The sequence below is a fragment of the Malania oleifera genome, chromosome 11 (assembly GCF_029873635.1).
Source record: "Malania oleifera isolate guangnan ecotype guangnan chromosome 11, ASM2987363v1, whole genome shotgun sequence".
NCBI lineage: Eukaryota > Viridiplantae > Streptophyta > Magnoliopsida > Santalales > Ximeniaceae > Malania > Malania oleifera.
The window spans coordinates 52,037,879-52,064,737 of NC_080427.1; the positions used below are offsets into that span (position 1 = coordinate 52,037,879).

General features: G+C 36.3%; 1 protein-coding gene across 1 annotated transcript; it reads right to left on the reverse strand.

The window, feature by feature from the left end:
• Positions 1–3,694: 3,694 nt before the first annotated feature.
• LOC131167633 (altered inheritance of mitochondria protein 32-like) lies at positions 3,695–14,286 on the reverse strand. Its single transcript, XM_058126427.1, has 5 exons — positions 13,847–14,286; positions 13,645–13,730; positions 13,085–13,387; positions 12,915–12,998; positions 3,695–4,333 (listed from the first exon to the last, which is right to left on the reverse strand). The coding sequence occupies exons 1-5, from the start codon at positions 14,222–14,224 to the stop codon at positions 4,003–4,005; spliced, it is 1,182 nt and encodes a 393-aa protein (XP_057982410.1). The 5' UTR covers positions 14,225–14,286; the 3' UTR covers positions 3,695–4,002.
• Between the last annotated feature and the right edge of the window lie 12,573 nt (positions 14,287–26,859).

A 26,859-nucleotide genomic window follows, 5' to 3' on the forward strand; every position in this document is an offset into this window, starting at 1 on the left:
TATGTACCCAAATACACGCAATAACATACACCACAATATAATTCAATATGTAAGCTCAATGTGGTCTAAATGGTTTAACTCTCAAAAGTATTTTCTATCAGTGTAATGCGTACGTGAGAGTACAAACCTAGATGATCTTTGTATCACAGGATATTCAATCTAAGTGCTTAAACAAAGATATTATCCAAACTTCATATATTTCAATCAACAAGTTTTCTCAATACATATATGTATATGAAGCTCTAGCAATGTATAAGTTTGGTTTGCAAAAAGAGTTTAATCTTTGTATTCAACTAAAGATATGAATCAATGAATATTGTAACAAAGATTTTCCTCACACAAACAAATATCTCTTTAAATATTTATCAAATGAAACACACTAGATATTTGAAAGTGATTTAGAAAGAGTTTTTGCAACCAAAATCAAATATAAACTTCTCAAGATATTGCAATGATGATGCAATACTTAGAAGTTTCAAAGAAGTTTTCTTAGAAAAGACTTATAGATAAAGTCACCTAAGAACACTTGAGGATGTGCCCTCAAATAGAATAAATTTACACACAAGCACAATCTTGAGAGAGCAATCCTAAAGAAATAACAACACTTAAATCATACATACAAAAGTATTTGAGAAGTAAGATCTGGTAAGAATAAGTGTTGGATGCTCAAAGATGAGTATTATGGGTTTTATGATTTTCAAAGAATTTCAACCTAATCAAAGGAGCTAATCTCTACTAATTTTCTCAAATGATTTCATATATATAGGCATAGGAGAAAATATGACCGTTAGGGACCTATTGGGTATTATTAGGGAAGTTTAATGATGTTTAAGACATTTTAACCCTGTTTAAAAAATATTAACTGCGGTAAAAAATCAGGGCAACCCGAGAGGTCCAGTCGACCAAAAATGTTTCGGTCGACCAAGTCTCAAATGGTTCGGTCGACCAGAGAAATATTGAAATAAAAGCACGGTCAACCAGGAGAAGGCGATTTCCCAATTTTTCGAGTTTCGGTTGACCAGGGCATTTTGAACTGCCTGGTTCGGTCAACCAGACCGCTAGGAATTCTCCCGATGACCCTTCGGTCGACTAGGTAGTTGGAGAACAAATGTTCTCGGTCGACCAGATGGTCAACTATTGACCCAGGAGGGTTTCGGTCGACCAGGGCCTTTTGAACTACTAGTTTCGATCGACCAGTTGGTCAAACTTTTGACCCCAGGGAGTTTCGGTCGACCAATGCCTTTTGAACTACCTTTGCTGGTCGACTAGGTGGTCAAACTTTGACCCAAGGGAGTTTCGGTCGACCAGGGCCTTTTGAACTATCTTTGCTGGTCGACCGGGTGGTCAAACTTTGACCCAGGGTGTCTCGATCGACCAGGCCAAAATGAATTGGCTTGGCTGGTCGACCGAAAGTGCATCGTGTGTGCATTTCGGTCTCGTATTGAAGCAAACAAGCCCTATTCAAGTGCCTAACAAATATATGTGAAAGTGTGAGTGTCCTAGGGGCATTTAGGGTCGAATTTGAAGACACCGAAAAAGTCTGGTGTTGGTTGACCGAGGGGAAAACCCTAAGGTCTTTCTATGGTCATTTTCTCATTCATGGTTTGTTTGAGCTTACGTAGTAAATCATACATGTGATGTGTGTGAGCTTATTACAAACCAAATACCTACTTACTTTTACAGACCAATATAAATATATTACAATGCTGAATTATAAATTAGTCTTCAAGCTTTTCTTACTTTGTGCACATCTTGATCTTATCATTCTTAGTTCCTGCACAAAACCTCAAACACTCATTAGATACAATGAGTATTTGTCATAATCAAAATCGGGCGTGACCAATAAGGTCAACAGAGGAGTTATCAATAAATAAATGGAGGTGCCGCCCTTCTTTAAAAAGAAAAAAATCCCTTTTGGTGTTTAGTGTTTAAGTGTCAGAGTATAGGAATGGAGGCAAATCAAGTGCTGGAGCTCTTGAATTTGATTTATAAAGTTCCCATTAGAAGAGGCAATCTAGACTCGTGCTCTTGGGAACTCAACTCCTCTAAATTATTTTTAGTGACCAGCTTCTTTGAAATTCTTGCCCAGCACGCCCATTATAGCCACCTTAAACCAGTAGCCAAACTTTGGAACATCTTCATTCTGACAAAGGTCGGTGTCTTTTGCATGTTGGCAATAACAATAGAATTCTGATTACAGATGATCTACAAAGAAAATGTTGGAAGTTGTCTCCAATGTATGTCCTTTGCAAGAAAAAAGTTGAAAATGGTAATCATCTTCTTATGCACTATCAGTTTAGCATAAATGTGTGGTCTTACTTACGTTGTTTCTTGTAATTACAGATGGTTATGTCGTATGAGATCAGTTCGTTCTATGCTATTTGGAATTCTATGTTAAAGGTTTTCTAAAGAACCTCAGAGCAGCCATTATGGAGGTGGTGCATTAGGAGATCTGGAAAGAACGAAATAGAAGAATCTTTAGGGAGCACTCCTCCTTAACCGTCGAGATTCACTCTAGATGCGTTTCTAGTCTCTTCTTTTGGTCTAGGTCCTATCCCACTCTCTCGCAAGGTTGAAATCAATATCTTTAATATTCAACAAATGTGAAATAATGGCACAGTTCATATCAAAAGCTAATTTTTTTTGTAGGCTACTTAAAATTAGGATACACACTGAAGTTTTAATGCCTATATGTATAAAGATGTATAGGGATACACACTACACAAACAAGTGTGAGCTATAAGTGTATGATGCATTAAAGGGCAAGCAACTAAAGAGTTATTTGATATCACAATCAAAATTATGAAAACAAAAAATTGAAATTAAAAATTAAAAATTAGAAACAAAAATTAGAAATTAAAAATTAAAAACCGAACACTTGTTTGGTTAATATTTTTGAAAAACTAAAACAAATTGAAATTTTAATTGATAAATGCTCTTTTTGTCCTTGAATCAAATGGCAATAAAAAATGCAATTAAAATAATAAAAAATACAAAAAAGAACCCAAATTAGAAATATTATAATAAAAATAAAAATTATTATAACTATTTTTTAATTTTTACAATAGCAATGTTATTGGCATGTCATTAGAGACATAATAAAAGTATTTTTAAATGGGTTTCATTATTTTTAAACTTTTTTTTTATAGAATTTATGATATATCTTAATTATATTTTAATTCATATGATTATTTTATTTTAATTTTAATTAAAAACATTTATAAAATAATAATTTAATTTACCAAATTTAATTATAGGTTTTAAATTATTTTGACTAGATTATCAAAACAACTAAAAATTATAAATTTGTATTTTTAAAATTTTGATAACCGACAATAAAAATATAAAACTAGCAATGTAAATAAATGCATGTCCATAATTTGTCACATCACCATATAAAACCAAAAAGCAAAAACATGAATACATCAAAGACCCTAAACATTCAGCATAACACATCTAAATTAACATATCCTTTTCCTATTAAAAAAAAATAAACATGCTTCATACCACCGCAAACTCCCCTCACCCTTCCTACTCTTAAATTAACATACCATTAAAACTTTTATCTTTTTGCAGTTCTCAATAACAAGCAACCTCCCTGTTTACACCCAACTTATAAGCGGTAATTAACAGTGGCGTTACTACGCATTACTTCACTCCTATATTACAGACTAGGCATTGTAATCCAAACGACTAATCTCCAAAGCTCAAATCCTGCTAGAGTATTAAAATAGGCTCCAATCCACTATTAAAAATACAAACTATTCAGTGATCCGTGAACTAAAAACAGACCTTTTTTTTTATTCAGCCAAAAACAAAATTCATCCATAAATCTGCTGAACTTTCCCCATGGATGCCTCTTAACAAAGGCATATACCTGTTAGTATGCAGACATTACTCTTCTATACCATATAACTGGTTCAAGATATTATTTTATCCACGTTATTTCTCCCCTGCCAAAAAAGGGAAAAAAAGGCACATTATTTATGGGCGTGTTTAGTTTCAACCCTGCTTGCGATACAAACTATATGCAGCAGCAACAGTTGCCACTGCTCCGACCACGGCTACCGCAGCAAGAACATCACCTTGCTCCCATGTTCCCAGCCAACTCGACAGTCCGCACACCCCTTTTTTCTCAGGCACCTGTGAGTTACTGTCTCTGCAACATGAAAACCCTTCAGCACCCTGGCAACAGCCCCCCGTGTTTTCCTGATTGCCTTGGTTGCTGCTTTCTTGAAGCTTCTTCTTGCTTTTCTTCAAATCCTTTCCGTTTGGAATTAGTTTCTCTTCACTTGCCTTTTCACCTTCCTCCGGGGTTGCACCCATTTGGCCCCTGTAGTTCATTTGTCAATTGACAGTTACATATGTTTATGCAGTGTTGGTAATATAGAGTTGAACTTGAAAGAGTATCACTTCATTCACTAGCTAGCAATATTATATAGCATAAAATGATAAATATGGTGCGCATGCTTCTTATCAAGCATAAATGCGTTCTGTGTGAAAGATTCATGTATCATTCTTCAAGGTAATTGGAAAAACTCATGCAATGACCTTGCATATTTCCGACACATCTCCCAAACAATGTTGTGCAACAAAAACACATGCAAGCAACCTAAGTATATACGTACAGAAATTTACATGCAAGATTATTCGTTTCTTATTAATATAAAAAAATTTGCATCATGCATTTGCGGGACACAATCATAGATCATGGATGGTGGTATTAAAATACAACTGTAATTTTCTTAATAGAAGGCTGGCTGCATGGCTGGGAAGCTTTCAAGGTTATTTGAATGAAGTTTGGTCTTATTATAAACCCAGTTTTCCTTCAAATAGCAAATACAAAGAAAGATATCCTCAGCAGTCCTGACTAATGTAACGAGTATATGGGGTGCTGGAGTCGAATCAAATTTTGCAATATTTAAAAGGACTATATAGACAGGATAAAAACTTGAAGCTGAATAGAGAAAAAAGCAACAATTTCCATTATTTCAATTTGATAAACCTAATCACTGGCCCTAGATGTACATGGTGTTTGGCAGGAGGGAATGAAAGGAAGGGAAGTGAGATGGAAGGAAAAGTAGATCCCATCTTTCCTTAAATAATCATGTACAGGAAAATTCAGAGACCCTGGCATCACACACAAAAGCAGCAGCGACAGTTATTTTTTGGTGGGGTGGGGGGGGAATGAGCTGCTGTTGGGCCACAAGCTCATATCCTCTTGTTGCTTTTTGTTTAGAGCTTAAACAAATGAAAATGAATGAATAAAGTATTATTGCTAAGGTTAATGAACAGGCCCATTCCGACCCATAGTATTTCATTATGCGCTATTTTTCGTATCAATGTCAAAGATTATGAAAACAAAAAAAAACTAAACCAGAAACTGAAACTGAAAATTAACAACTTGTTATACTCCCAAAACTTAAACCTAAATGAATGCATGTTCATTTTTTCCTTAGATCAAATAACAAATAATTATCATATTATCCTTCAAATGAATACAAATTTTAAAAGGTATTACAAAAATTTTACTAGAACTCTGCCTGAGATACACTTAATGTCCCAATCCTTTCACACACACAACTGGTCCTAATAAAAGAGGAGGGTTGTGTTAGGTAGCTAACAACTAGCATAAAACTTGTGTGATCACTATGATATGAATCTTTACCAATTATTCGTTGGAGCATCCCATACAAGTGACGCATAGCACTTAAGTGTAGCAAAAAGTGAGCAAGGGCGAGCTCTGTCGTCACCCTAAAACAACATGTTGTGTGGCACCCAGATACAGTGTCAAATATGCGAGGGTTCCCACATCATTCTAGATGTGGGCGGGTAAAGAAGTTAGCTCAAGAAAATAAGATTAGATTAGCAACTTGGAATATAGGAACACTTACGGATAAAAACATGGAAATTGTGGACACAATGATTAGAAGAAAAAATAATCTAGTCTACCTTCAAGAGACTAAGTGGGTGGGGGAGAAAATTAGAGAAATTGAAAAATCGGGATTCAAACCTTGATACACTGAAAAAGAAAAACATAAGAATAGGATAGGAATTATTGTAGACAAACACTTTAAAAATAGCGTCTAGATAGAAGAAAAGTTAATCTAGTTTGCCTTCAAGAGACTAAGTGGGTGGGGGAGAAAATTAGAGAAATTGAAAAATCAGGATTCAAACCTTGATACACTGAAAAAGAAAAACATAAGAATAGGATAGGAATTATTGTAGACAAACACTTTAAAAATAGCGTCTAGATGTCAAAAGAGTAAAAGGGATAGAATTATAAAATTTAAGATGGGCTTATGCCAAGATATAATAAATGTCATTAGTACTTATACTCCTCAAGTAGGCTTAGTAGAAAACCTTAAGAAATAATTTTGAAAAAATATGGATAGTTGTTATACAAGAGATATCAAGGAATAAGAAAATATTCATAGGAGCATATTTGAATGAACAGATTAGAAGGGATAATAAAGGTTATGAAAGAATACATGGAGGATGTGGATATGAAGACAAAAATGAGTTTGGAGCATGGTTTTAAATACAGGCCGTGACCGTTACGTAACGCCGTTACGTAATGGTTTTTTGGGTTATCGATACCGTTGCACACCGCGAAATCGGTGGGAAGAAAAATCACAGCCGTAGCGGCCGTTACGGACCGCAGCCGTTACGTAACCGCTACAGGACTGTTACACCAAAAAAAATATTTTATTTTTTACCTTTTCTTCTCACTTTTTCTCTCTCTTTCATATATTATTCTCAATATACCAAGTGGCAAGAGGGGGAAAAGATTATGATGAGGATGACAATGATACAAAACTTACTATTTTTTTAAATACTCACAATAAATGCATTAATTAAAAAAGACCATACCTAGTGCACAGATAAAAACAATGAGAAGTATAAATATGCACACACACACACACACATACGTAATTTTCTATCAATGGTGGTTTAAAACAAATGTAAACTTGTTGCCCTTACCAAATAAGTTAATTATTTGAACTAAAGAATCCAAAATACACTAAAACTCTTTCTAAGAATGGCTAAAAGCTTAAAACATGCAAGTACACTAATATGCACAAGGTTGTGCGAGCTTCAAAAAAATTCACAGCCGTTACACCCGCTTCCCATTATGTAACATCCGCTACTCCCGCTTCCCGTTACACCCGTTACCGTTACGTTACACTACCCGCTACCGCGATTTAAAACCATGGTTTGGAGAGATGATCATAGGCTTAATCGTGTCATATGATTTTAATACAATGAATACTTGCTTTAAGAAGAGAGAAAAACACTAAATAACCTTCAAAAGCGGACAAAATAAAAGTCAAATACATCATTTCTTAACTAAGAGGGTAGATTGTTTATCGTGTAAGGATTATAAAGTTATCCCAAGTGAAAGCTTAACCACATAATGAAAACAAAAAATAAGAAACAAAAATGATCACAATCAGCCCCTTGGTTTTCCATTCTACATAATAAGGGTAAAAGAATTTTCTATTTACCTTTTCCTTTCACAATTTTTCCTTCCTCTTCTATTTCCCTCTCAAAAAAAAACATGGGTTGAGCAATGAATCATAAATACTTCTAAAGAGTGATCATCCAGGTAACTGTATTGGATACCCTCGTACCCCTAGAATAAATACTCCTTAGATAAATGTTAAATATTTAAGAACTTGTTAGATACTTCATATATGTATCTTGATGTGTACACATGTATCCTTAATTGCATATAGATGTTTTTACATTGAAAATGCTTCAAAATTATGTTTGGGAGCATGGAGTTTAATTTTTGGTTTTGGATTCAGATTCGTGTGGAATACAACAAAGCTCTACACAATTTTGTGATACAATCAATTTAAATCCACACAATTCCAAATCCAAGGCCCCAATTTCATGCCCCTAAATGCAAGGCAAATGTTTTATGCAATTGAAAAACCAAAATATCTGCAAGGCACCCTACTTCACACCAAAATAATTTGTTTACAGACAGCTAAATAATTAAAGAGATCAACACAAGGAATATGAAGAAATATAATATCCTTTTACGCCCAAGTACTTCTATTTATATCTTTTTCTATTTTAGCCTTTTAACTGATACTTGTCATGTATGTTTTAGATTGATTGAGGTGAAATATTGGTTGGGGTGGGATGTAATCAATTATAGATGTATTCCTACCTATTGTATCACAAATTTTTAAGAAAGTTTTAATAAAAACATCCCCACATCCCAATAATTGATCATTGTGGAGACCACATTCAGATTGAGCTAAAAATCGCAGAAAATGATGTAGCAAATATAATGCAGGACTCAAACTGGGTTTGGCCTAGAAGAACCTCTCGAAACGTTGAATAATTAAAAGCCTCCTCCCCTTGCACCCAGATCCAACTGAAAGGATAAAATCTACTGGGGTCTGACACCCACTGGCAGATCTCTCGGGACAGCATTAGGAGCAGGTCAAACCCTGCCTCCTGGGCAAAACTCATTTGGACTAAGCATGGAATTCCAAGGCACTCCTTTATCCGTTGTTTAGCCTTGCTTAACCAACAAACCACATTTTGACAAACTTGCTTCCTGGGGTCAAATAACAGAGAGTACCTGTAGAATCTGCAAAGCTCAGCTTAAGTCTAGAGACGATCTATTCTTCAACTGTCACATAACCCAGCAAATATATTTTAAGGCAAGTTCCATGATCAAACTTCAATGAGCCATACAACTGAAGCCTCAAGAATCCTATGGGCATCTGCAGTTTACCAGATCTGGAGTATGATGAATGCTTGTCTATGCAAACTCACAAATGAACACAAAAACTGTCACCCACCACATTGTAATGGAAGTTAAACTAAGTGTAGGAACATTGAGGGTTTTGAAATCCTTGTAGACTAATGCCAAGCCTGTCAGGCCAGACCTGGCCTTTGTACTGTTTCCCCATTATTCAATAAATGCTTAATTATTTTCACAGGGAAGGGTAAAAAAAAAAAAATACATATCCTGGTATCTGTATTCATGTTACATGGGAGGTGAGAGGCAGGTGCTAATTTGCTACTTGGGTACCAGTAAACTGATACACAACAATCAGACTATAAGAACAAATGGACAACAATCACTAAGATCAACAATGGCTGTCTTCCAAGCAAACTTAAAGAGTAGAATGGCATATAATTGGAAGTACAGCACAAATCAGGAACACTTGAGACATTTATATATTAAAATAATTAAACTGCTGAGTAGAAATTTCCAGAGTTGACACTTAATTTCAATCAACTTCCATGAACTATTAATTACATTCAATTTCGTAAATAACTAGCTTTCAGAAATTATATTTGATAATTTATAGGATGCTATTTTTATAGAGCTTGGCTTCATGTATAAATCCAACTTTTTCAGAACATAATTTTAACAAGTTTACGAAGCCTTCTTTCGTGCTAAAGGTAATTTTGTCTGGTTTAGAAGAGGGGACTTGGTCATGGATTGTCACAAAAATGTAAAGGAAGCTCACTTGTTGCATTAGCATCTCAATGCATAATCAATATACTAACGAGTTGGCTTCAGACACCCCTTCCCTCCAAAACCCCCCCCCCCCCCCAAAAAAAAAAAAGAAATGAAAAAATATAGCATGCAGGCGCAGCAACACAATCACAGAAGAGAACAAATGCCCAAAAAAATGTTTTTTTCGGATTTATTTTCTTGAGCAAGTTTAAATCAAGAATTTAGATCATCATCTTTTTAGTAGACATACTTTTTAGCTAAATTTAAGTTCTCAAATACCTTGCTTGTGCCAAACACTAAATACCTATGTAATTCTCATGTTTTACTAGACATCGATTAATGAAACTCTGTGAGTTATTTGAATTATGAAAGCATACGTACACTGTTTTATTTCTCCTCTTTCTATTTCTCTAAGCACTCTTTCTTATTCTTCATCTCTAGAGTACAGTTCACAACCCCCGAACTTCTCTTCTCTCTTCACCTTACAATCTTAACTATTAATCCATCCTTCTACCTAATAAAATATCTAAAACTCAAGAATATTTCCATCCTTTGTATTGCCATAAAACCCTTTTTAGCACCCCAAAGCCCTAATCTTCCTGCTATCCAGAATTATCAGGTAGCCATTCCATAATTTTCAGCCATCTGTTCCCTCTATTCCAGCTCTCTAATAAAATCCCAATACAATCTAGCCCTAGCCCTACTTTTTACTAACCTAAAACTTGCGAAGAGATTACGATAAATATATGTGCCATTAATTTTAGGTACTACTGCCACTATAACTTTTTCCCACTGTAAATTTGTGCACACCCTATACTGCGCCCTTGAATCTTAAAGGCAGTGGCACTGTACAAACATAGCAGCAAAAAAGTATAATCCTTTACTTTCCTATCCCCACCACACCTAAGACACCTAGGCAGATTTCTCCCAAACATGTTGATATAGGACAAGAAGGCGGACCATGTATAGGCCGTTGTTGGAGATTAATGGAGAATAATTGGACAAGGGTTCTTGTGTTTAATTAATTAGTTAATTAACTGTGTTTAGCTTAATTAGTAGAATTATATGTATTTGGGGGTTGGTCTGTAAAAATTGTGTATTTAGGGGTTTTTTGTAATTTTATGTATCTTTAAGGGTATATGTATAATATCTTGTAATACGCTTTCTTATAAATAGTGTTTGAATTATTAAAGCCACGTAAGAGGTGGTTGTTGATGAACTTGAATTGAAAGATTTCCCCCTTGTATCTCCCCTTCCTTCTCATCCTTCTTCCTTCTTCTTCTTGCCGTCTATCCCTCCTACATTCTCTCATGGCTGCAGATCCTTGATGCCTGTCCCGCATCTTGAACTCAGCACCCTCTGATCTACCTTCATGCCAAATCTCATTTCCAGAAAGTTGCCATTGGCTCCTCGCGCGCCTTCCATTGGCAACGTAAATGGGGAAAAAACTTACCCTGCTCTGCGACATCCCAAACCATAAAATATCAGCTACTTTATTTTAATTTTTCCTGCCAAAAAAAAAAAATGAAATTTTTTTAGGAACTTCAAGAGAGTTGATTACAAAGTTCAGTACACATTTTGAAGGAACCATTGGGGCTGCCTGCATCAAACTCAGACGAAATTGCTGCCATTTGTGCAAGGTTTGTTACATCAATTGAGCATCGGATTTCGATTTTCGAAGAGTCCAAGTTCATTGCTTTTTAATTTGTGATCCTCAAATCTTTCAAAATTCGAGGCATTTTTCCCAATTGGAGGAGATTTGGTGTAGGACAAAGAAGGCAGACCATGGATAGACCCTTGTTGGAGATTAATGGACAATAATTGGACAAGGGTTGTTGTGTTTAACTAATTAGTTTATTATGTGTGTTTAGTTTAATTTAGTAGTATGATTATGTTTATTTGGGGGTTGGTTTGTAACAGTTGTGTATTTAGGGGTTTTTTTGTAATTTCATATTCTTTTGGGTTATATGTGCAATACTGCGTAATCGGCTTTCTTATAAATAGTGTGTGAACGTCTGATTTTTCCCCTTTGTATCGCACCTACCTTCTCTTCCTTCTTTCTTCTTTGATGCTGTTGCATCATTTGTCATTTGTAAATAATAGAGCAGATCAAATATCATCATGACCATGATGGAGTAAATGAAAAAAAGTTTGACAATATTTAGGGAAAACCTAAATTTGTGAGCCCTGGCTCAATGGTAAGGCTGTTACACACAAAACTCAAAGAAACAGTTTTTCCAAATGTGGAGGTAAGGTTGCATGCATCAAGAAAGCCGTCAACACCCAATAAGGCATGAAAGCCATGTATACCAGTTGCTGCATTTTTTTTCTCTAGGGAAATAACAAATTTCACAAAATATATTCATTACAATAACTTTGCTCAAAATAATCAATGGTCCTATCAATATAACCTTCAACGATCATATCATCTATTATACTTCTATTTTTCCTTCTCCTTAAAACCTTAACAATTATTCCATCCTTCTACGTAATAAAATCTCTAAAACTCAAGATATTTCCATCTTTTGTATCAACATCAAACCCTTATTCTACTAACCCAAAGCCCTAATCTTCCTGCTACACAGAATTTCCAGGTAGCTTCCATAATGTCCAGCTGCCTGTTACATCCATTCAAGTTCTCCTTGTGAACAAATCCCAATTCAATATTCAATAGAGCCCTAGTTGACTTCAAAACCCTAGCCCTACTTTTGACCTACCTAAAGCTTTAGAAAAGACTACAATACATACATAATACCAATAGTTTTATGTGCTACTGCCACTATAATTTTTTTCCCACTTTGAATTTGTGGGCAGCCTATATTGCACTCTTGAATTTACATAGTACGAACTTAGTAACAAAAAAAATTCTTCCTAAATTCCTTTACTTTCATATCTCCAATAAGCCTAAGCCACATAGACAAATTTCTCTCAAACATTTCCGGCATAAATAATATAGGCAGATCAAATATCATCATGACCAAGATGATGTAAATGAAGATATTTTTTCAATATCTAGGGAAATAACCTAAATTTGTGAGCCCTGGTTCAATGATAAGGCCGCAAAACCCAAACCTCACAGAAACAGTGTGTTCCCAAATGTGGAGGTAAGGCTGCATAGGTCATGCAATCCCCAGGCACCCGATAAGGCATGTCAGCCATCTACACTGGGTGTTGCATTCTTTTATTTAGGGAAATAAAAAATCTCACAGAATTTGTTTGCACAATAATTTTTTCAAAACAATCAACAGAAAAATCACTGAAATAAATATTCAGGAACTTCTGGCCATTTGTTACACATGGTTCATTTATTCAGAAATCAGCATGCTATTCTGAAACTAGTTTCAGAACTATAGTCTTATCAATATAACCTTCAATGATCATATCACTAGAAAAACCTACACATAACCACAAAGATACAAACCTCCAGAGCCGTTCAATAATCTCTCCCTTCCCAATGTGCAGGTCAAGTAATTCAGGAACATCATCAGGAGTCACATAGCCGTACCTACAAAAATTAGAGTTAGCATCACTAACAAAATCAGTTTTTCTTCATATTTCCAAAACAAGAATTAACTGATGTGCTGATATTACCAATGACCAGTGACTTTTCCCTCCAGATTTTGACTGAAAATTATCAAGTTCCCAGCATACTTGTGCCCGCCAATATGTGAGCAAGCGCTCACAAATACTTGATCTTTTAGCCCTCTCACTTCAGTCTCTTTTTTGAACTTCTCAATAAGAACTGGTCCACAAACACCACATCTTCGATCTCGACTACCATGAGCACACACAAACACATGCGAACCAGTCAATACCTGCACTCCAGAATCCCATGGTTTTTCATTCACAAGCACAACATCCACAAAACGATCCACGTCCGACTCCTTCAAACCCCTTCCATCACAAAGCAAACAAAGCCTCAGACTCTTAAACAAAATTTCATGCGAATTATAGTTTCCAATAAAAGCAATATAATCACAGACACATGAAGTGAATTTTCAATAGGTGAGGGGACGACACTGCTAATTAACGTCTTGGAAGTTATCTCTTGCCTTCTAAAGCAGAATAACAGCAAACTGTATTTTCACAAGCAATAGAATCAATTCCGAAGTGCTAAACAAACGGTGCGCAAATGATTCTCCATAATTTACCTATATTTGATCATTTCTGGGAAAATTAACACGTCACCGTCCGAAAACTCAGTTCCCTCTCGGCCCTCACATATCGTCAAACGAGTCTACCAATCAAAGCACCAAGTCAAATCTAGTCAGATCCGAGCAAATATCAGAGTCTGTCACAAAACCAGAAGTACATAGCGCTGAACCAGAGCCATCAATCGATGACGAAACTAACCTTGACATTGATGTCGTTCTTGCGAGACTTGACAGCCGAGGATAAAAGCTTGGGAAGCAGATCGGAGTCGGAGTTCTCGACTCGAGAAGGCCAAAAATCGGGGCTCTTGAAGCAGAGGAAAACATGGCGGTCGTACGGCGGATCGACGGTACCGGCGAGCGAGCTCTTGTACATCTCCGGACGCTGGAAGCCGAACTTGAGGTCGTCACCGCCGGCGGCGGCGGCGAAGGGGTCGACGGAATCTGGAGCCCCGGACATGGCGAACGCGAGGGATTGCAGTGGGAAGAGATGGCGAAGCCTGTGGAGACTGAGAGAGGACACTGCGAGGGAAAGCTCCGCCACTGAAATGAGAAAACGGCTCGGGTGCGCAATGCGCATACTTCAGCAAAACTCCGTTTACTTCCTTTTCCTACAAGGCCCGCGGGTGGGGTTAAAAATCCGAATAGAAATGTACTGCAAAAATGATATTATTTTTCTTTTCTTCCTTTACATGAATCAACACATACATAGCTAACTAATATAATTGACTTGTACATCAATATTATAGAAGAGATTGTAATTAAGAGTTTCTCACTAGTTGAAGAAACATGTAATGTTTTCATAACATTGTTAACATTTTTTTCCTAATAATATGACAATCAATGTTAATATGTTTTGTAAGTTTAAGAAAAATTGGATTAGCTATTAAATGCATGGTAGTCTCAATGTCACAAAAAAAAAACACAGTTGGTTTGCGCTATGATACAAATAAATCTTTCAACAAGTGTTGTAGTCAAGTAATTTTACATGTTGTTGCCATGGCACGATATTCAACCTCTGCTATAGACCTAGGCATTATGTTTTGCTTCTTAGATTTCCATGAAATGAGGGACTGTCTAAGAAACACACAAAAATCAGTAATTAATTTTCTAGTGTCTCTGCATGTAGCCCAATCGTCATCATAAAATGTCTTCAATTGTAGATCATTTGTTGATGGGAAGAATAACTCTTGACCAGGGTTGCTTTTAATGATCTCAGGACACAATGAGCAGCTGCCAAATGGACTTCAGTAAGATTTGCAATGGTTAAGTAGAGAAGTCTGCCCACTAATCTCCTGTAACAAAGTGGATCTGAGATAGGCTTTCCTTATGGTTTGAATAATTTCAAGTTCTAGTCCATAGGAAATGAGATCGGTTTACATACCAAATACCCTGAATTAGACAATATCTCTCGTGAGAGCATACTTCCTTTTTCAAACAATAATGCCTTTTGTGAAACGAGCAATTTCAAGACCAAGGAAGTATTTCAAAGGTTCAAGGTCTTTGAGCATATATTGAGAATGAAGATACTTCTTTAAATCAGCTACAACATCATTCTCATTACTAGTGATGATGATATCATCTACATAAACCAGCAATGCAATGAAAGAGTTGTTTTTCTGTTGAGTGAATAAAGGTGATCAGCTGAAGATTTGATAAAAACATGGGCTTGCAAGGTAGAGGAAAAATTTGAGAACCACTGCTTGAAGCTTGCTTAAGGTCATACAAGTACTTTTTCAATCTGCATATAAACTGAGAGCTTGTGGAATTAGCTTGAACAGAAAGTAGAAACTCCCCCTGAGCAGATAATCCCTTTGAATTGCAATGAAATCCAAGAGATAAAGACATTTACACCTCCTCTTGCAAGTCTCCATGCAACAAAGCATTGTTGACATCTAGTTGGTTCAAATACCAGTTCTTGGATGCAGCTATGGCTAACAGAACTCGTACAATGACTAACTTTGCAACTAGTGAAAATGTTACCAAGTAGTCTAATCCTTCCTGTTGTGTATAGAACTTAGCAACTAATCGGGCCTTGTGTCTTTCCACATAACCATTTAAGTTATATTTAATTTTGTAAACCCATTTACATCTAACAACTTGCTTATTGGGAGGTAAGTGAGTTATAGTCGCCATGGCAATACACCACTAAGTATGTTGAATGGTTTGTCTAAGAGATTTTGGTTCTTTTTTAGAAGAAATAGAAAGTGTGAATGCTTTATGAGAACAAGAAAGATTAGAATATGATGAAAAGTAGAAATTGGATATTGATTACCTGAGAGAAGACCTTTACTCAAAGAATTAGATAATGAAGTGGCATCTGCAATATTAGCTAAGTTGCAATGGTAATCTGCAAGATATGATGGATTTTTGTGAATTCTAGTGGATTTTCTAATCTAAGGTTGTGGAATAGCAGAATTAAGATTTTGCTGAGAAGTAGTTGGGATTGAATTATTTATGGGTTCATTTATGGATTTGGAAAGAGTATCAATAGGATCTGAAAGAATATTTTGAGTAGTCTGAGTTATAGGAGATGTGAATATATCAATAAGAATGAGATCGTCTGTTTGGGCAACTGGTATGACTACTAACTGAGTGGAAAGATCATGACTAGTTTTGAATGAAAATATAGATTCTCAAAAAATGACATCTCTAGATAAAAAGATGACATTGGTTTCTAAATCATAGAGTTTGTATCCCTTGGTGCCATGTGGATATCCAAGAAAAACACAAAGATGAGCTATAGGTGCAAATTTAGAATGATTATTGGATAAAGTGGATTCAAAGCAGAGACAACCAAATACTCTAAAATGAGAATAATTTGGTGGTTTTGTTTAACATCTCATATGGTGTTTTATCATATACGAGAGGAGAAGGTGTTCTATTGATTAAGTAAGTTGCTATGAGAACACACTCTAGAAAACAAGAGGTAAATTGTCGTGGAATCTAAGTGATCTTGCCACATTTAATAAATGTTGGTGTTTACGCTTAACTACACCATTTTTTTTAGGTGTAGCAACACATGTTTGTTGATGTAAGACTCCTTTAGAAGGGTAAAATTCTGGCATATCAAACTCAGCCCCTCTATCAGTCCTTAGAGTTTTAATACGAATATCAAATTGTGTGTCTATGAACTTAAAAAATGACTGAACTAGAAAGCGAGTGTCAACTTTATTTTTCATTAGATATACCCAAGTAAAACGTGAATGATCATCCACAATTGTAAGAAAATATCTAAAACCACTACTTGACTCACAGAGAAAGGACCCCAAATGTTACAGTGTATCAAATCGAAAATTTTATTTCTGATGGAATGACTAGTATTGAAGGGTAATCTTTTATGTTTTGCCAATGGACAGATATTACAATTGAAATTTGAAGGAGTATGTATGTCAGACAACAACTTCTATAGTGTTTGAATCTTATTAAGAGAATCATGGCCTAGCCTAAAATGCCAAAGATAAAAAAAAAAAAAGGAAGATTTACAACAAAAGTGAGATTTACAGCAGAAAAAACACTATAATTCATAATAGATGCTTGCAACAGATATAGTCCAGCTACTTGCTTAGCCACTCCAATCCTCTTCTATGAGTGTAAGTCCTACATGAAGCAGAAATGAGAAAGAAACATAAAACAACAAAAAAAAATTGTGAGTCTTTTGAATGAAATGAGGTTAATAAAGAAAGATAGGACATATGGAACATTATGAAGAAAATGATTCTAATAGTTGTATAGTTCCAAAATGTGTGACAGGAATACATGTTCCATTTGGCAATTTTAGTGATGTGTTTATAACAGAGGTAATTGTAGTGAGATGCGAAATAAAATTGACCATGTGATCAATAGCACCACTATCAATTATCCAAGAATTTGATTACTTAGAAACAAAATCAAGTAAATTAATTATACCTAATAAACTTAAAGAGTTTGAAACAGGAGATGAGTTGCTGATAGCATTTATGGCTATAGGTTAAGGTGTTTGTGAAGAGGATTGTAGAAAAGAAAGAAGTTGTTGACATTGTTCTTTAGTGAAAGGAAATTGAGTGGAATCTATGGAAAAACAATATGGGGTCATTGGAAGATAATGAAACTTGATGCACAAAAGATGTTTTGGTTCTTGGATTTTGACGATATCTAGGTGGATATCCATGTAACTTGTAGCCTCTATCAATTGTATGCCCAGTGAGACCACAATACGTATAAATGGGCTTAGGACGTTGCTGGCCATTGATCTAGGAACATTCTTGCCGAACAAAGCAGTAGTTTCAGTCATCAAGGTTGATCTCACCACCTTTCTTTGCTTTTCTTCTTGTAAAGTAAGAGATAAAACTCTATTAATGGATGAAATTGGATCCATGAGAAGAATTTGTCCTCAAATATGTGTAAAAGAATAATTGAGAGCCATAAAAAATTGAACAATATATTCCTTTTGATGTTAATCAATTAATAAGGCTCCAAAAGAACAGCCCGGAGTACAATAGCAACTAGGAATTGGTTTCATAGTAGAAAATTCATCCCATATAGCTTTCAACTTCGTGTAATAAGAACTAACAAAAGATTGATCTTGAACTAATGAAGCAAGATCTTTCTTGAGTTTAAATAAACTGGGGCCATTATCTTATGCAAATTTGATCTTCAGATTCTTCTAAACTTCTTTAGCAATCGAAGTGCTAATAACATTAGTAGCAATTTCCCATGTGAGAGAATTCAAGATCCATGAAAGAACCATGTTCTTGCAATAAAACCATAGAATGTACACTAGGTCAGGCTAATTTTCAAGCTCAGAACATGTTGTGTGTAATAACCCGAACCAAAAAAATAAAATAAAATAAATAAATAAAATAAAAGAAAGGAAAAAGAAATTTAAAAAGGGGATCAAGCAGGGACTCGTCGACGAACTTGTTTTCCTCGTCGATGAACGTCCTTCATGGTCTCATCAATGAGTGCACGTGTTTTGTCGACGAGTAATTATTGAGAACAGAGAAAATTCAGGTTTTTAAACGATTCGCCGACGAACCCGATGTTCTCGTTGACAAATGTCCTTCTTTGGTATGTTGATGAACCTTTTAGACTCGTCGACGAAGGCCAGATTATAAAGAGACCCCGAATCATTTTCTCCGCGAATTCTCTCTCCTCTCTCCTTCTCTCTTTCTAGGGTTTGGCCCTACCACCTTCTTTCTTCAATTCTAACCCGGATTTAGCCCGATTCGACAATTGGAAACCACCACGAGGTTCCTGGGGTGATTCTCTTTAAGTTAACTGGAGCAGAAACTTGATTTGGAGTTCTTGGGCACCACTCCAAAATTAGGATAATTAGGATATTTTTAATATTAAATTAATTATTAGGACTGTGTGGGTCAGGAGATGTTAAAGGATAAATATTCTGGGGTTGAATTGATTAAGTTAGGATTTTTGGAATACAAGGTTCCATTTTCCGTTTGTTTTAGGCAGAGCTTCAAGGATCAAGTAAGGGGAATAAATTATACCAGGTTTTTATTTGAATTTGAATAAGTTATTTTCGAGTTTAGAAATTGTATAATTATAGTATGATTTTCTGAATAGTTTAGGCAAATGAAAATAATGATTTTGATTATAAATCATATTTGGGAAAAATCGTGTGGTATGAAAATAATCCTTCTTAATTATCTAGTTGTAAATATTGTACAATTGTGAATACCATCTACTTGCTAGTATTGATTGGCTGTGGATACTGTCTGATTGTGAATATTGTATGTTGTGAACATAAACGTGCAGTGAGATACGTAGCTCCCTTATATGGGCCACATACAGTGAAATACGTAGCTGCCCTACGTGGGCCATGTATGGTGCAGTACGTAGCTATCCTATGTGGGCCACGTACTAGGTGGTACACAGAAGCCCTATGTGGGTCACGTACTGTGAGGTACGTAGTTGCCCTAAGTGGGCCACGTACTGAGATCTATGTATTGTATTGTAATGTAATTTGTGTGGTTGTGTGTTGATGTATATGAACATGTGCATTTCTGGAATATGATTGATATTGGAACATGTGTGTGTATACTAGTATATGAACGTAAATGCATAAATAATTATGGAAAAGTAAATCTCTCCGCTTGAGGGCTTGCTGAGAAAGGCGAGTGTCATGGTAATTATAGTTTGGTACCAGAGCAAAGGGAAGTTAGATGTATGGGCATGTAATATTCCTTATTCTCGAATACTTCACTTATAAATATAACCCCGAGAGCTTACTGAGTAAGGTGAGTGCCCTAGTAGTTGTAATGGTATTAGAGCAGAGGGAAGGTACTTGTATGGGCGTGTAATCTTCCCAATCCTTGGGAACTTTCATTATAAATATTGGTTTTTTTTGTGTGAGTATAGTTTGTATGTGCTTTACCAACTGTTGTTGATTAATTGATGAGTTTATATTATATATATATATATATATATATATATATATATATATTAAAACTCTTCTGCCACACACTGATATAGTTTATTTCTTCCTTATTGAGAGGTGTCTCACCCCAAGGAATTATTGACTTTTCAAGTCCTTCAGGTGATCGAGCTTAGAAAGCTCCGGGGCAAGGCTGAGAATTTTGGGTGGTAGTAAGAACTGAAATATGTATAATTATGTTTTTTATTAGAAATTTATGGTTATGTAATATAAAGTGAAGGGATACTCCTTTTTGGGTTGTATATAGTACTCTAGTATTTTATTTGAGATTATTCTTTATTTTTCATTGTGTGTATGTTAGATATGGTATCAGAGACGGTTATTGGTCTCATCACACCCTGAGCCCCACCTGGCGAGTTCGGGGCATGACAAAGTAGTATTAGAGCTTTAGGTTATAGATTCTGCAGACTTTAGAAGAATTAATACCAAAGTATAGGTTCGAGTTAAGATGAGGGTAAAAATGGGTAGATTAAGGTATTGATAAGAATTTGAGTATTGTTTCATAGCTTGGAGGCAGAAATCCCTTTACAGACTTTTGTGATTTTCAGAATTAGTTGACGGTTTCCGAAAACCACGGTAAATCCATCGACGGTGATGTTTCCAGGTAAAGAGACTGAAACTTGGAATTAGAACTTGAAGGTTGAGATGATTGTGGTTAATTGGGTGTTGGATGTTTAATGGAGGATTTGAATATTAATTCGGTTTCTTGTTTTATGACTATGTCAATTATGTTAAGATGTAGAAATTTTAAACTTGCCTCTATCATATCTTTAGGATGGATCCTAGAGGTAAAGGTGTGGATGCTGGAAGGGAAAACGAGTTGGGGGCTTCTAGCGGAGATGAGATTGAAACCTCCCGACTATTGCAAAGTATAGCTCGTCAGTTCAGGAAAAAGATGAGGCGGGACCCTGAGGGATCGAGCTACCCACCAGTGAACCGGGTATGTTCAATCGATCAATTCACCCGTCTAAAACCTTTTTCTTTTGTGGGAGGTGTTGATCCAATTATAGCTGAGAATTGGGTGCAAGAGATGGAGAAGACACTGACAGTGCTGGATTGCACTGAGAAACAGAAGGTCCTTTTTGCCACTTTCAAACTGACAGGAGAGGCCGAGCGGTGGTGACTGTCGGTAAAGCTATTGGAAGAGTAGCAAGTAGTACCTACTTTTATGACATAGAAGCGTTTCAAAGAGGTCTTCTATGACCATTATTTTCCCCCCACCACTAGGAATGCAAAGGCGAAGGAATTCTTCAACCTGACACAGGGGCATCTCACTGTGCAGTAGTACGTTGCTAGGTTTGTGGAGCTTTCTCGCTTCGCTCCTTTCATGATCCTAGATGAATATCAAAAGGTGAGGTGGTTTGAGAGGGGCTTGAAACAAAAAATCCACAAGCATGTGGCATGCTTATAGATACATAGCTTTTCGGAATTGGTGGATAAAGCCACCGTTGCATAGTTGAGCCCTGCAGGGAGGTGTAGGGATGTCAGAGCAGAGGAAGAGACCTATGGCTCCCAACTCTCATGCTAATGTCAGACAGGGTCCATGGAAAGGAGACAAAGATACGGGGGATCAGAGGCCAGTTAGGAGTGATTAAGGTCATCGAGGTAACTCAACACCCTCATACTGTGTGACGTGTAATCGAAAGCATTGGGGAGAATGTCGGGGTAGGGGTTCTATGTGCTACAGGTGTGGCAAGTACAGCCACATAGTTCGAGATTGCCATGAGCCGTTGGGTCAAAACTAGGGACCCCCGAGCAATGCACCTGCTCCAAATCAAAGTCAGGGAAATAATTCGATGCCACGCAGCGGGCCAACACGTGTCTACACACTTGCCCTAGTTGGGACAAATACTATTGGAGATGCAGGTAACGTGTTTATGTTGGAGATAAATAATAGTTTTAATTAATTCTAGATGATGCAATTGTTTGCATGCTAGAATAGATTGAAATGTGTGATAGAATATATGTTGATTAACGAATTTCAAGGACGAAATTTTGTAAAGGGGGGAGAATGTAATAACCCGAATCATGAAAATAAAAATAAATAAATAAATAAATAAAAGAAAAGAAGGGGAAAATAAATTTAAAAAGGGGATCAAGCAAGGACTCGTTGTTGAACTTCTTTTCCTCATCAACGAACGTCCTTCAATGTCTCATCGACGAGTACACGTGTCTCATCGATGAGTAATTATCGAGAATAAAGAAAATTTAGGTTTTTAAACGATTCGTCGACGAACCCGATGTTCTCGTCGACGAATGTCCTTCTTTGGTTTGTCGACGAACCTTTTAGACTCATCGACAAAGGCCAGATTATAAAGAGACCCTAGATCATTTTCTCGACAAATTCTCTCTCCTTTCTCCTTCTTTCTAGGGTTCGGCCCTACGACCTTCTTTCTTCGATTTTGGCCCAAATTTAGCCTAATTCGATGATCGGAAACCATCACGAGGTTCCTAGGGAGATTCTCTTCAAGTTAGCTGGAGCAAAAACTTGATTTGGAGTTCTTGGGCACCACTCCAAAATTAGAGTAAGTAGGATATTTTTAATATTAAATTAATTATTAGGACTGTGTGAGCCTAGGAGATGTTAAATGATAAATATTTTGGGGTTGAACTGATTAGGTTAAGATTTTTGAAATATAAGGTTCCATTTTTCGTTCGCTTTAGGCAGAGCTTCAAGGATCAAATAAGGGGAATAAATTATACCAGGTTTTTATTTGAATTTGAATAAGTTATTTTCGAGTATAGAAACTGTATAATTATAGTATGATTTTCTGAACAATTTAGGCAAATGAAAATAATGATTTTTATTATAAATCATAAGTGGGAAAAGCCATGTGGTATGAAAATAATCCCTCTTAATTATCTGGCTATAAATATTGTACGGTTATGAATATTGTCTGCTTGCTAGTACTGCCTAGTTGTGAATACTGATTGGTCGTGGATGTTGTATGATTGTGGATACTGTCTATTGTGAACATAAACGTGCAGTAAGATACGTAATGCCCTACATGGGCCACGTATGGTGCAGTACGCAGCTGTCCTATGTGGGTCACGTACTGGGTGGTACGCAGAAGCCCTATGTGGGCCACGTACTATGAGATATGTAGTTGGCCTAAGTGGGCCGCGTACTGAGATCTATGTATTCTATTGTAATTTTGTGTGGTTGTGTGGTGATGAATGAGAACACATGCATTTCTGGAATATGATTGATATTGGAATATGTGTGTGTGTGTATACTGGTATATGAACTTAAATGCATAAATAATTATGGCAAAGTAAATCTCTCTACCCGAGGGTTTACTGAGAAAGTGAGTGTCATGATAATTATAGTCTGGTACCAGAGCAGAGGGAAGTTAGATGTATGGGCATGTAATATTCCCTATTCTCGGAGACTTCGCTTATAAACATAAACACGAGGGCTTACTAAGTAAGGTGAGTCTCGTGGTAGTTGTAATGGTATCAGAGCAAAGGGAAGGTACATGTATGAGCGTGTAATCTTCGTAATTCTCGTGAACTTTCACTATAAATATTGGTTTTGTTTGTGTGAATACAGTTTGTAAGTGTTTTAATAGTTGTTGTAGATTAATTTATAAGTTTATATTATACATACATACATATATATATATATATATATTAAAACTTTTCTGCCACACACTGATATAATTTATTTCTTCCTTACTGAGAGGTGTCTCACTCCGAGGAATTATTGACTTTTTAGGTCCTTCAGGTGATCGAACTTAGAAAGTTACAAGGCAGAGTTAAGAATTATGGGTAAATTTTGGGTGGTAGTAAGAATTGAAATATGTATGAAATATGTATAATTACGTTTTTTTTTTTTTTTTAAATTTTCTGGTTATGTAATATAAAGTGAGGGGATACTCCTTTTTGGCTTGTATATAGTACTTTGGTATTTTATTTGAGGTTGTTCTTTATTTTCCGCTACGCGTATGTTAGATATGGTATTAAAGACAGTTATTGGTCTCATCACACCCCAGGCCCCACCTGGCGGGTTTGGGGCTTGACATTGTGGAAATCGAATGCACAGCAAAATAAATTGATCTTACAATGTAGCACTCAATGGTGAAATATACAAAACAACAACCACGCAAATTATAATGAAAGTAATAATAATGAAATAAACAATTACGTCGTTCAGCAATGCTTACATCCACAGGAGCAATTGGTAATGTGATATTCACTATCTTGTGTCCCAAAGACCTATTGTTACATAGTACAACATATATTTATAAGTTTCCCGGAGGCTTTCCCTCCAAAACCCAAACTCTCGAACATCCTAATTCAAAATTTGAAAACAAACATTAAGTTCCCAAGCCAAACCATCTATGGTTTGCTAAGATACCATCGATGGTTAAATATTGAAAGCAACAAGTTCAGAACCGTCAACTATTTCATTGAACTGGACCAACCATCGACGGTTACAAGGAAACATCAACGGTTTCCTCCTACAAGTCAGCATTCCTATTTTCTTCATGTTTTCTATTTGTACATGTCTTCCACTCAATCATATGAATTACATATTATAACAATCTCCACATTGGTGAATATACGCCCTTTAGGAGAAAACTGAAAATATAAACCCGCTGCTCCACCTTAACCTTGTGACATTAGGTTGGGATCGTCTCCCATCTAATAATTGGAGACATTCAGCAAGTTCAAGCAATGCTTAAACTTTTCCATGGTAACTAGCTTCGTCAAGATATCCACTGTGTTCTTAAGGTTGTGAACTTTCTCAAACACAAGTTCACTTGAAGAAATCAATTCCTAGATCCTGTGGAACCTCACATTTTTATGTTTGGTTTTTGCATGATACACTTGATTCTTCACCAAATAGATGGCACTCTAACTATCACAACGCAGCTGAACTCCACCTTACTATATGCCTAGCTCATTGACTAAACCCATAAGCCACAATGCTTCATTAGCGGCTTCGGCGACTGCCATATGCTCCGACTCAATAGTTGTTGATAATGCCACCAGAGATTATACCATGGACCTCCAACAAATAGGTCCTCTCATAAGAGTAAACACATACCATATTATACCTCCTGTCATCTAAATCCCCTGTATAATCTGCATCAACATATCCCATAACTGACGGATCACTCTGTTGCTTGTCGAACATGATGTCATAGTGAGAAGTACCTCATAAGTAGCTAAAAATCTATTTAACGGCATCCCAATGTTGTCTACCCAAATTTGAAAGAAATTTACTTACCACGTTGACTGTTTATGTCAGTTCCAGCTTTGCACATACCATAGCATACATTAAACACCCCCACTGCACTAGCATAGGGGGCCTGTGACGTGTCACAGATATCGTCATCCATCCTTGGACATTGAGCGGTAGACAATTTAAAGTGATTCGCTAATGGTGTACTTACCGGTCTTGTATCAGCCATGCTAAACCTCTCCAAAACTTTCTCCACATAACCACCCTAAGACAACCACAATCTCCCTACAGTTCTATCTTTGGAAATTTCCATCCCAACTATCTTCTTGGTTGCACCAAGATCTTTCATGTCAAACTCTTTATCAATAGAGTCTTCAACTGATTTACCTCAATCATATCCTTCGCAAAAATTAGCATGTCATCAACATAAAACAACAAGAAAAGGAGAGAACCATCATCAAAATTCTTTGCGTACATGCAGCAATCATACTCACACCTTTTGTAGCCTATTCAGATCATATAGGAGTCAAAACGTTTGTACCATTGCCTTAGATCTATTTCAGCTCATAAAGTGACTTCTTTAGTTTACAAACTAAATGCTTTTTTCTAGGTTGACTAAACCCTTAAGGATGTACAATATAAATCTTCTCCTCCACAACACTATGGAGAAACGCTGTTTACATCCATATGCTCCAATTTCATATCATGATGCGCCACTGATCCCAACACTATCTTGATGGATGTGTGTCTGACTACAGGGAAGAACATTTCATCATAATCAACCCCTTTATTTTGTGGGTACCCCTTTCCTACTAACCATGCTTTGAACTTCTCTCCTTTCTTTTTTGAAATTGCTTCTTTCTTCCTATACACCCACTTGCAAACTATCACTATCTTTCCTTTTGGAAGCTCCACCAAATCTCATGTCTGGTTTTTATGCAATGAATCCATTTCTTCTACCATAGCACCCATCCATATACTTTTCTCCTAGTCGTGCATTGCCTCTTGAAAAGTAGTTGGATCTTTGCAACTAGTAATGAGAGCATAAGACACTAAATCATCAAAACCATACTTGGGCAGTGGCCTGATAGTGCGTTTAGATCTACGTATGGGAACACTATCGACCTACTGGTTTCCTAAACTAGAATTCCCTACATTCTGAATATTTTCATCACTACCTTGACTCTCTAAGTCCACCTGCACAATATGCTCATCTCTGCCCCAATTTGTAGCTTCTGTTTCTCTTCACCTTCTTCCTAAGTACACTTCACCATGGCTTTCTCATCGAGAAACATATCTCTACTGATCATCACCTTGTTTTCCATTGGATCCCATAGCTTGAACCCTTTCACACCTTTCTGATACCCTATAAAATTCAATGTCTAGATTTTGCATCAAGCTTTGATCTCTTCTCACTAGAAATGTGCAGATATGCTGGACAACTGAATACTCTCAAACCGAAGTAGTCTACTGCATTACCTATCCATACCTCCCCTTCAACTTTCCTCTATAGTGATGCCTTTGGTGATCAGTTAACCAAGAAATATGTCATACTCATTGCCTAAATCTAGAATTTCTTTGCTAGCCTTGC